The following is an 11075-nucleotide window of genomic DNA, read 5'->3' on the forward strand; positions in this document are numbered from 1 at the left end:
AAGAATGCTTGAATAAAAGAGGTCTTTTGGCACAGAATTTTCACAGAATCTAAACATTCTGTCTCTTCAGGAATATCTTCCTGCCCACCCCCATTCCTCCTTGAAATCTGATTAGCCATGTAGGATTCCTGATTAGCAAAACAGAATTCTCCCTTGTTCCCCTCAAGAGCAGAACTGGGACATGTTAGAAAACCCACTCCCTTTTCTTACCTAGAGGGGGATACAACTACTTTCAGAGTTTTCTTTTTTGCCTTCTGTTTGGGAGCAGGGAAGACCTCCCCTGCTGTTAAAGTGGAATTACAGGCCTCTGAGCAGCGAAAACAGTGATTTTTTTTTTTTTTGATGCTGCTCTCCACCTTCATAAGCAATGCTATAACCAGCAATGGAACTCCTTATGCACAAGACTGTTTTGACGAGGGTGAGAAAGGGGATCCACTTTTTCAGTTATAGCTCAAACCCAACAGCACACTGAATGATACAGCTGTATCTGCTCACAGTACTTCAACTTTTAAAACTGCTGACATTAAAGACAGCAACTGTTCTACTGCAACTCACTGAAGCATCAGCAAAATGCAGCTTCCTTGGGTTAGTTCCAAATCTAGGAAGTTAGAATAAGCCTAGGCAACATTCCTTGAAGAAAGAGGATTTTATCTATTATATTACTGGTGCCACTGTAAATCAAATTCATAATATCTGTGCCTTTAATAGGAAGGGGGCATGTACATGTAAAATGCTGGCAGTTTGTGTTGAATCCATAAAGAATCAGTTCTGGACTTAATATGTTACGTCCCAGGAAGCATTGCTATTCCTGTTACCACTCTTTTTTCTTCTCATCCATGGAGACTCCACCAGGACCCAGTGCAACCACAAGGAGGAGGCCTCCAATGACAGACATGGTCTGGAAGAAATCATATTTGAGGAAGTCGTGCATGGGCTTGTAGGTTGGGACGGTCCAGAAGGCATTGAAGTAGATGTTGATGCCAAAGAGCCAGATGACTAGAGTCAAGGCAGCCAGCTTAGTCTTGAAGCCAATTGCCACCAAGATAATCAGGGCTGTGCCCACAATATTCTGCAGAATCTGCAAGACAAAAAAAAAAAACCCCACAAGCTTACATACAGTTCTTAAATCGATACACTCTGTTCTGATGTTTGTGTAAGTTGAGCAGAACAGGTTATCATGGCATAGATGATCTAGCTTTTTCAAAGTACTGATTCTACTAAAAATAGTTTTAAATAAGCCTGGAGCAGGTCCTGCAGCCAATCTGGGAGTTGGCACTATATTCTAGTTCCTTAACTCATACATCTGTACTCAGATACTCACATAAAAGAAGTTCATATCAAAATGTAGCAGCGTCATGAACATGAGGACCAGCAGCACGCGGCCCCCCAGCTGCATGTACTGCTTAGGAGAGCTTTCCCGCATGGTAGGGACACCAGCAAACATGCTCTTCCCCTCTGAGCGCGACTCGGCCAAAAGCAGCAGCAAGCCTCCCCCAAGGGCGAGGTTCCTACAGAAAGACAGAAACGAGTGGGGGGGAAGGCAGTTTATTACAGTTTGCACTGATCTGTAAAGTCTTATCTGACAACTTTAACTCAGTAAGAATCCACATGCCAGCAAGGAGTGACCTACTCTGCACCTTGTAATGCAGGTCTGTGTTACATTTCAGAGCTAAAAGAGCAGTGTTGTACACAACCATTTACACAAGCCTGTGTAGACATGTACAGCCCGTCAGGGAAGTGCAGCACCTTCAGCTCAGGCACAGCTGCTCAGCATCTGTTACAGCATGAATTTAGCTCTGTCAAAGTTATTCTGTACCTCAGGTTTATCTACACACGCCAAAGTAGTTCAGAGGTTGCTTTGAGAAAATAGACCAACAGTACTGCTACAAAGTTACACATTTACAGGGTTGTAGTAAGCCCAGAGTATATATGCGACCTCCTACCCTCCTCTCCTCAGAGGGGTGAAAAGGTAATAGCTGGCCATCACTCAGGATTTGGCAAGAAAGCCCACGTTTAAGAGCCCTGTCTTCTACTTGAGAAGGTGTTAAAAGATTTAAAATCCCAGAAACCCCTCTATTTATCTAAATGCTTTAGTCTTCTCAGAAAATGTCTTCAGTCACACATAAGTACAGTTGCTATTTTAGCCATTTTGGAAATAGCAGCAGCTCACTGATCCAGTCTAGACAGTCGTTTGGGAGCTCTCAGCAAGGAGGTCAGTACAGAAGCACTTAGATCTTAGTGCATTAGGATTAGCCTTTCCCTTCTACAGTACTGAGCCTGCTTAACACAGACTCTACTGATTTTTTTAAGTGCTGTCACTTCTTGTTTAATGTAAACACATCATTTGTAAAATCTTCCTAGTAAATACAACATTCATGGATCATTTCCTCCATCAGCATACGGGACTGACGGACAACAGTTTTCATTCTGTTTCGATAAAAAACTTAAAGCAGGCATACCTCATCAAGAACTTCAGGTCCCATAGAATGCTGTATGCAATAGTCTAGGTAAAGAATAAAACAGGTTAAAACACCACAAAAGTTACACTGAAGTTCTGAGCTTGTTACAGCCTCAAGCCTGTACTGTCCAGAGCACAAGTATGTTACACTGAACAAGTATGTTACACTGAAGGAAACAAGGGAGGTTACATCAGTGTGGTCCAGTCAGTGTAAAACAGGGAACAGAAGCCAGAATTTGACTTGTGCTTTAGCCCTCACAAAATTCATTGACTGTGAACAGACAGGATGCTACTAGCTAGGATCCTTTGGGATGGGACAGTCCTTTATAAAAGCAGCGTGCTAAAGGCCAAAGCAACTGCAAGTTCCACATTTGGCTCATTACTGACATGCAAGTAAATCGCAAATTAATTCTGCTAAATTGGTCAAGGTCAAGTACTGTATCAACATCTCCAGCTGACTAATTGCAATTACAACCAAGGATCTATCAGGAACATCTGAAGAACAGAAGCAGCAAAATAGTTCAATGCCACCAAGGACTGGCACTAGGCCAGGGTGAAGAAAAATTCCAGGGTTGCAAGTTATATTTTTAAATGTTGGTAGTACTGGGGCTAACAGAGAAGATTCGAAAGACATGGTTTAGAAGGGCTGAAGACTTAAGCCTCCTACCTGTAATGCTATAATTCCAAACAGTCCAATGCAGGCATATTGCACAAAGTTCCTACTCAGCACCAGGATACAGCCACCTGAGTTGGGGAAATTGAACACAGTTACACTTCTGGCTTGCACAGGAAAAGATGCTGCAGGAACACTAACTGAGCAGACTCCAACTTCTCACCTGTGCCACAGAGAACACCAGGCAGGAAATTTTAACAGCACATTGGCACAAATCAGTTTGAGAACCTAGAATTTTTAGCACATTTAGAAATATTTTTAATTCCAGAAGTATCTCTTATTTTACAAAGGGTATGCACGTGCTGAATGCAGTCTCAAAACAAGGCAGTGCATAGCAGCTATCAGCGTAAAAGCATTAAAAGAAGTTGAAAAGAAACTTAACTCATCATGGATTTTTTTTTTTCCTCCAAATGAGAGCTGTGAGGGCAAACATGCTGCACTCTCTTTTCTTGACAGCTTTTGTTTTATATCCTTCTGTCACAAAGCACTGACAGCCTTCGCCACTTTTGACATGAGGACTGGCAACTACATTCAGTTAAGCTGACTCTCTACACCAAAATATGAGGGGAAAGAGAACCCAGACGCAAGATAAGAAATTGGCAGAGCAGTGAAGAATGATACACGGGTCACATAATATGAACAGTAGTACTATCACTTCTAAGCTGTCAATGGTGATCAAGGTATCAGTGAGGAGTCTCATGCTTACATGACCTGCAGTGCCAGGGTGGCAGACACACTGCAGTGCTCTGGCATCCACCTTAACAGCCTTAGAGCCACTTACTGAGCTGTCCGAAGAGATTTATGAACACAAAGACGGAGGCCAGGAAATAGCCACAGTTCCACGTGCCATCAATGTAATCCCTCTGTTCGCTCCACTGGAACCACATGCGGATGCCATCCTCCAGGAAGGTGCTGATCAGGCACAGGCGGGCCACGTGCGGCAGGTACTGCTTCGTCACCCTCAGGAACTGCACAGGTAGGAAGCATCATTAGCAGGGAAGGAAGGCAAGGTGATACTAAAGGCATAACAGATCCATGTCCTTTGCAGACTCTGAGGTCAGCAGATCTTACACACGCAAGGTCAGCAACATCAGGAGAGAAACACATACTTGGGATTTAGTGAAATTCTTTTCCACTCCAGTTTGAGAGCACTAGGGAGCAGTGGGGGAAACCCCACCCACAGTGCTTTCTGGACAAGGACTTGGAGAAAAGCAGAATCCAGCAGCACCTTCTAAGGAAGAAGAACAGGGTTTTGATGGAGTTCTCACCAGACAGAGTCTGACCTTGGTTTTAGTTTGTCTATCTCTGGGTTTCATGTTACAGCTCAACTATCAGATAGCCAGGAGCTGAAAGGGCAATCCCGCTCCCACCCACATGCTCTGGCACTCAACACCCTTTAACACACTGCTTCAGGGAGTCAGGCTGACAAAAGACTAATTCTGTACAAAATAAAAAAAACATTAATAAGCTTTCTGGCAAGCTAGTTCCCTCTAACAGCTTAGAAGAGTGCAAAGCACGTGTATTTGTGTAGCATCAGCAACTACTAGATCAGCATCGCTGTTGCATGAAATTGCACCCTCTATCCTCTATGCAAGTATACACAGTTACTACTTCCATTAAAAATAACATCCTCAGCAGAAAGAAAACAGGCATTTATATACACTATTCAGTGTAGCAGTTAAAAGGAAATTACATCATCATGCAACAGATGCTGAGCCTTGGGAGTTCCTGGGAATACTGGTCCCATATAGCCCTTCATCCTGCAACATCACCAGTTAGTTTGCTTTACAATTAAAATAATTACAAGAATTAATTATAAAGAATTGCCAAACAAGGTCCAGCCTACAGAACTGAGTACTGCTTTTGGATTATGACAAGTGCTTAACTGTCACCCAGTTTCCTAATCAACACTGGTTCTTACTTAATGGAGACTTCCACTAGGATTTGCATTGTCACTCTGAAGGCAGGCCAGCGCCTGGCCGGCCTGTTTCACACACAGGTTTAGCTTTGCCAGATGACTTGAAGGACACATCTGCAGTTGGTATGTGCTGCTGTTTGTGTAAATGTAATCAAGTAAAAAAAAAAAAAAGTAAGTTCCATCTAAAACTAACTACAAGATCATCCAGCAGGTTTCTACCTTCAGATCACAGACGCGGCTTGGGCAGGTTGACACTTGTGAAAGTACATGCCCACGCCACGGAACCGTCAGACTCCACACAGATCCCCACACCAGGGCTAGGAGGAGCCTTTTAACAAACCCCATCACCCCACACAGTTTGATGGGTTCTAAGGCACATTGATTCACACGCTTAATGCAACACTAGAATACTTAAAGCATGAAAAGGGGTGGGGAAATCCACACATGTATAGGTATCTTGCAGACAGCACTAGACTACATCATAAAAAGTGAACAGAAAAGGCACACAAACATTTTCTTTCGTAATTCAGTATTTACATTGACTTCAGGTTAGACAATAGAGGCGACTCGTTTACTTCCAAGCAGAATCTTTTTTTTTTAGTATGGAGAAAAGAGACTAAATCCATTCCCAAAAGCTCTTCTTGCCACAGTAATCACTAAATACTAAAAGCTGTTCCAAATCCTATGCAAATGAAAAGCCTTGCTTACTGTGGAGCTGAAGATTTTCACGAGGAAGAATATCCAAACACGCTTAATAGTTCATTAAACAGTTAATATTGGAACAAACTACACTAGCTGTACTGCATGCATCCAGAGTCTAAGGGTCAAGCTTCAGGTTAATCAAGTGCATTTTAAGTGCAGCTGTACTCTGACTCAAAGCTGCCACTTCAGGCTTTTTTAAGCCATGTCAACAGTTGGATGAATGAGTCAGAAGAAAATTTGTGATCTTTGTCACTGAATGAGACACACATCTTGGTTTACAGCTTTCTTCTTTCCCAGACTTCACCACGCATTTGAGCTAACTTGCTGAAGAATACTAAAGTTATTTCAGAAATAAATAGTGCAAAACCAAAAAAAGTGGTTTGTAAAGCAAGTTTGCCTTGTCAAGACACAAAACAGGCAACTTTGTTCTAGAATGAAATAGAAGAGGACAAATGCTGGGCATCTGTAGGAAAAGGAAAAAACATTGCTGTGGAAAGACTGAAAAAAACCCAGCAGACACTAGAGCCAGTATCTGCCTCCAGGCCTCATCTTTGTTACTTCTCAAGTGGGTCACATGAGGTAACCTCATCTTCCTTTCCCCAGAAAGGAAACAACTGCCAACAGTCCAGGTGAAGGAACCAAGAAGACATTCAACATTTACCTGTTCTCACAGCATACAGAGGGAATTTAACACTATTAAACATTAGTGTGCACACCCAATCAGCTGAAGACGAGTCAGAAAGACAGAAGCCTAAGGCAGCTGCAGTGCTAAGTAACCTTCTGACACACACAATGTTTGGACATCCCTAACTCATGTAGCTGCATTTACTGCACTACACAAGTTGAAAACCTCCACACACAGCAAGCTTAAAGTAAATAAGCTTCATAAACCAACTGTACGAACAAAAATCCAAGCCAAAAGAAGAACCAACCATGGGGATCCAGAGTGAAAGGAAGAGAACAACTACATGGTGACAAGTGAGCATAGCAGATATCAAGTGATTTTACAATTAGAGGATTCAGTTAAATTACTTCAGTGACTTATACCTAAGGACAGAGTTACCTGTAAGAAATGGGAGGTCTCTAGAAGTAGGATTCAATAATGCCCTGGTTTTGTCCCTACACATCAGCATCAACACAGGGCTCAAACGCAGCACCCTGAGACCACTTCCTGCTTCCTTTATGATTCACGCAGATAAAAGCTGCATATATGGGGAAACTTGGCAGCTGCAGTTAATAACCATACCTGATCAAGACACAGGACTTGAAACACACACTCCACTAAGCACAGTGCATGGAAGCAAAACCACAACTCTTCAGACTGATGAAGGTGACAGTGTTAAATTCTAGGCATCAAGCACCTGGATGGCTTATTCTGCTACAGCCTTTGCATCAACTGTTCTTAGCATATACTGTCTCCTTTGAAGGGGCAAAACATCTTGAGAAGAGACAACAAAATGCTAAAGTAAGAGCATTTTAAAGAAGAACAGCTGCTTCTGTGTTGGCAGCCAAGTCACTAACACACACCAGAAGGGCCTTCTGTGCCACTTCCCTCTCTAGCAGGATTAGAAAGGCAAAGATAGACTTAAATGCTCCTCTCAGTTTAACAAGCAAAGACGCACAATTGGATCCAGGGGTCCCTAAATAAAAAAACTGCTCAAAAACCATTTTTCAAAGTGAGGCTTGACATTTTCAAACCCATAAAGAGGCCTGCTCAAAGAGAGAAGTTATTTTGGTTTGACTCTTACTGAACTTTCTAAACTACATCCCGCATCCAAGAGTCTCAAATTTCTTACAAATCCGGTCTATTTTATTAGAAGTGTACCTACCATAGCATAATTAGAGGTCTTTTAAGACCAATACACAGCCAGGAGTTGGGAATTTTTGCTGTCACCTTTCTCTGTCCAAACAGAGAAGCCTTTTCCGCATGTGTACACGTGTGCGTTCATGGTGATGAACAGCAGTCTGCTCATCTATGCGGAGAGCCCTCCTGTGGGCTGCACAGCACTAGTAGTCTAGAGCTTCTGATAAAGGCATATTTGAAATATCCAGCTTTTATTCATTTAAGCAATTGCTTTGTTCTGGGAGGACAGAAACCTCTAGCAGCCTGAGACACGAGTGATCTTTTCTGGAATAGAATGCTCAATCCTCTGGGAGAGGGAAAAAAGTCAAAGAAACCAAAACAAAGTAAACCACCAAAAAAAAACTTCCTTCCACCAATCTGTATATATCCACTTAAAGAGATTCCACCTAATAATCGCAAGGACACTAAACACCCATCAACATTGGGCTAATCAACGTCTGCAAGTTACACACAAACGGGGAGCTGAGGCTTTCCCAGGCCAAGAGAGAGCTCTGACCTAACAGAACACTGCCAGCAGTCTTACTCAGGTTTTTAACTGCAGGAAAATTTCTAACGACTATGCTTTTCACTCCTTTAGTGTTCTTTTCCAAAAAGCTGTTTGTTAATCAAATCTTTAAAATGAGATTTACTAGTCATGTTCTGCATTTTGCTATCTCTCTTCATGGAAAGATTCTTTCCCAGTCTAACCAGAATAGGCTATTTGGCTTACGATAAGGGATCAGTGCACTGCAACCCAGAGTTTCCAAATTTTTTTTTAATATAAACCACAGAGAAAGTTTACACTAACAATTAAGTGTCTTCTTCTCCCTTCTGTTTTCTGCAAAATAGGATACAGAGACGTTAGAATTAGTTCAACAACATGCATCAGCATTTATGTTGGAAAATTAAATAAATCCCCCAGACTCTGGTTCTCCCTTCAGAGTCCTTTCACTGCAGTACAATGACTCAATAGTCTCCTTGCATTTTTGTCCATATTTTTTTCAGAACAGCAGAAATACCAGGCACTCGCATTCCTAAAGATTATTACAGACACCAGAAAAGTTGATTGAGATCTGCTTCCTCCTACGGTGACTACAGTTCTATAACCCTAAATGATCAGTACAGTCCTCAGCTCCAGCTATTTTCAGTATAGTGTCAGCAATGAAGGGTCTAGCATATAACATTTTAACAAGAAACACTAAAAGAGGGCTTAACTTCAGGTGATACAAATTATTTCATTAATAACATCAGGCTGGTGTTAGGGGGCTTAAAAACAAGCCAACCCATAAAGCCTGTAGCTGGGTAGCACTCTGAACCAAGATCCCAATTTCCTTGCACAGTGTATTACCTTATTTTTAAGAATCCATACTAGCTTCTCTCAACCTTCCCAAATACCTATTAAGTTGCCTTCTTCAAAATCAAAAGGACCAGCCCCCAACACTCACCTAGTAGCTGTCTCCTCCGCTGCAGCCCTTGGGAACTGCCAACAGCGCAGAGAACAGCTCACCAGCCACGCTGTGCACCTGCAGGCTACAAACTCAAGCTATGGCCAAGCTAAGCTAACAGCTGGTTCCCATCACAAGTGATCCCAACAACATTGGTGCTCACTTGACTCAATCGAGAAAATTCAAACCAACAGGAAAAACGAGCTCTTCCCCCCAACACACACTAGTTCAGCCCTCCACCCCAGTGACAGAAAAGCACTAGTGAAAGAGAAAGGGGAATATCACCTTGGAAAAAGTAGGACAGCCCCTTCCGCTGAGAGGTAGCTGTCAGGCAAGCTTAGCTGCCTTGTAAGACCATGCCTTCACTGCATTAGTTCACCTCTGGATTAACAGCCACTTGTTACTACTTTGGGGAGACTTCTGACAAGTATCTTGGCATTCAAGACGTAATTTGCCATTTCAAATAGAAATTACAGTATTTGAGAAAAATGAAGCTTTAATGTTTGAATTTATGGAACAGACAATTTTTGCTTTTGTAAAAGACATTCAGGACTTACTGATAAGCCACAGAAGTAGCTGTAACATTTTCCCACAGGGCTTTTATGCTACAAATTAAGACTCATTAGCTCTCAAACACTAGTACAGGGAGTGGAGAAATCAACGATGTCATGGAGAATGCATTCAGCTCCCAGAACAGCCATTGTCCAGCTTCACTACCTCCGCCTCCATCAAGGGGAGTTTCAACATAATTTCAGTCCAAATGTTCCAAGGGGGTTTTTTTTGTTTGTTTTGTTTTTTTTTTTAATGCAAGATGAACTAGCAGTTTCCACAATGCCAAGCGTTAACTTCACAATATATACTAAAGGTTATTGTTTAAATCTCTCCACTCCTACCTACACTGGTGTGATACTGAGTTTTAGCAGCATACATAGCACTGAAAGTACTGAGACAAAATTATCACAGTTTGTTAGTTGGGAAGTCATAAAAAAATGTTTTGCAGTCTGATGGGTAAGTGTAGACAAGCACCCCAACTTCTGCAGCTAAAGGGAAAACTCATCTTTAAATAGAACATGGCCAAGCACAAATAAAGTTGTGTCACTTAGAACTCCTTTGAGGAGGAACCAAACTGTGTTTTAGCTGGACAGAAGAGCTTTCAGTAGTATGAAAAAGGGGCGTTAAAGACATCTAGAAATAGTCACACAGGAACAAATAGAGAGGTGTTATAAAGAGGTCAAGACAAGCACTGTAAATTTTGGCAAGTAATTTGGACACTATATGGATAGTTTACCATCCCTTCTAAAAGAGCAAGAGGACAAGGTAAACAGAGGATGACAGATGATCCAGACATCCCTTCAACTGAATACTCCACACCTCATAAGAAACTCTGTCTCTAAAACACATCTTCCTCCCGGGGGTAGGGAAGAAGTGCAGAACAGGTTTTCCCAGCTAAAGTCAGTTACTCTGTCCTTACAGAGAGGCAGCACAGCCCCCTCAGAGCTATGACGTGTTATCAGGCACTACACAACTCGCACTGCTCCAAGTCAGAGATGTAGAAGCAGGCAGATCAGATTTTCCATAGTATAAGCTAAATATCATTAGATGCTGCCTCTTATTTTCAATTAGATGAATCACAGTGACAGTGAAGACCAACTACTTACACTCAAAAGACTCCTGCCCTCATATGAAATCACTAACTTCTATTTAACAGAGAAACCTATAAGGGCCTCCACTAAAATAAATGTAAAAAGAATAGTGAGACAACATTAGCTCGTTTGCTTTCCTTTTGCCCCAAATCTACGCACAGCGCTGGCAAGCCTCTTCCAGCCTGGGTTTCTACACACCAGCCAGGGTTTTGACTTTTGCTTCCCATCACCACCACCTCACCCCAGTTTCCCCCACCCCCTTTACAGCCTATTTGCCAGCTCAAGACATCTTACAAGTAGATGAGAGCAGCTCGGCCTCCTGCTCTCCTTTCACCTCTTCACTCCCAGGGAGAACCCCAAGAACTCGCCGGCTCCAGAGCGGCCACAGAGCCC

General features: G+C 42.4%; 1 protein-coding gene across 1 annotated transcript; it reads right to left on the minus strand.

The window, feature by feature from the left end:
- Positions 1-60: 60 nt before the first annotated feature.
- On the minus strand, positions 61-4096 carry SURF4 (surfeit 4). Its single transcript, XM_009870025.1, has 5 exons — positions 3913-4096; positions 3126-3202; positions 2460-2503; positions 1322-1508; positions 61-1078 (listed from the first exon to the last, which is right to left on the minus strand). Exons 1-5 carry the CDS (start codon positions 4016-4018, stop codon positions 812-814), a joined length of 681 nt encoding a protein of 226 aa, XP_009868327.1. The 5' UTR covers positions 4019-4096; the 3' UTR covers positions 61-811.
- Between the last annotated feature and the right edge of the window lie 6979 nt (positions 4097-11075).

The sequence above is a fragment of the Apaloderma vittatum genome, unplaced genomic scaffold (genome assembly GCF_000703405.1).
Source record: "Apaloderma vittatum isolate BGI_N311 unplaced genomic scaffold, ASM70340v1 scaffold15745, whole genome shotgun sequence".
Classification (NCBI taxonomy): domain Eukaryota; kingdom Metazoa; phylum Chordata; class Aves; order Trogoniformes; family Trogonidae; genus Apaloderma; species Apaloderma vittatum.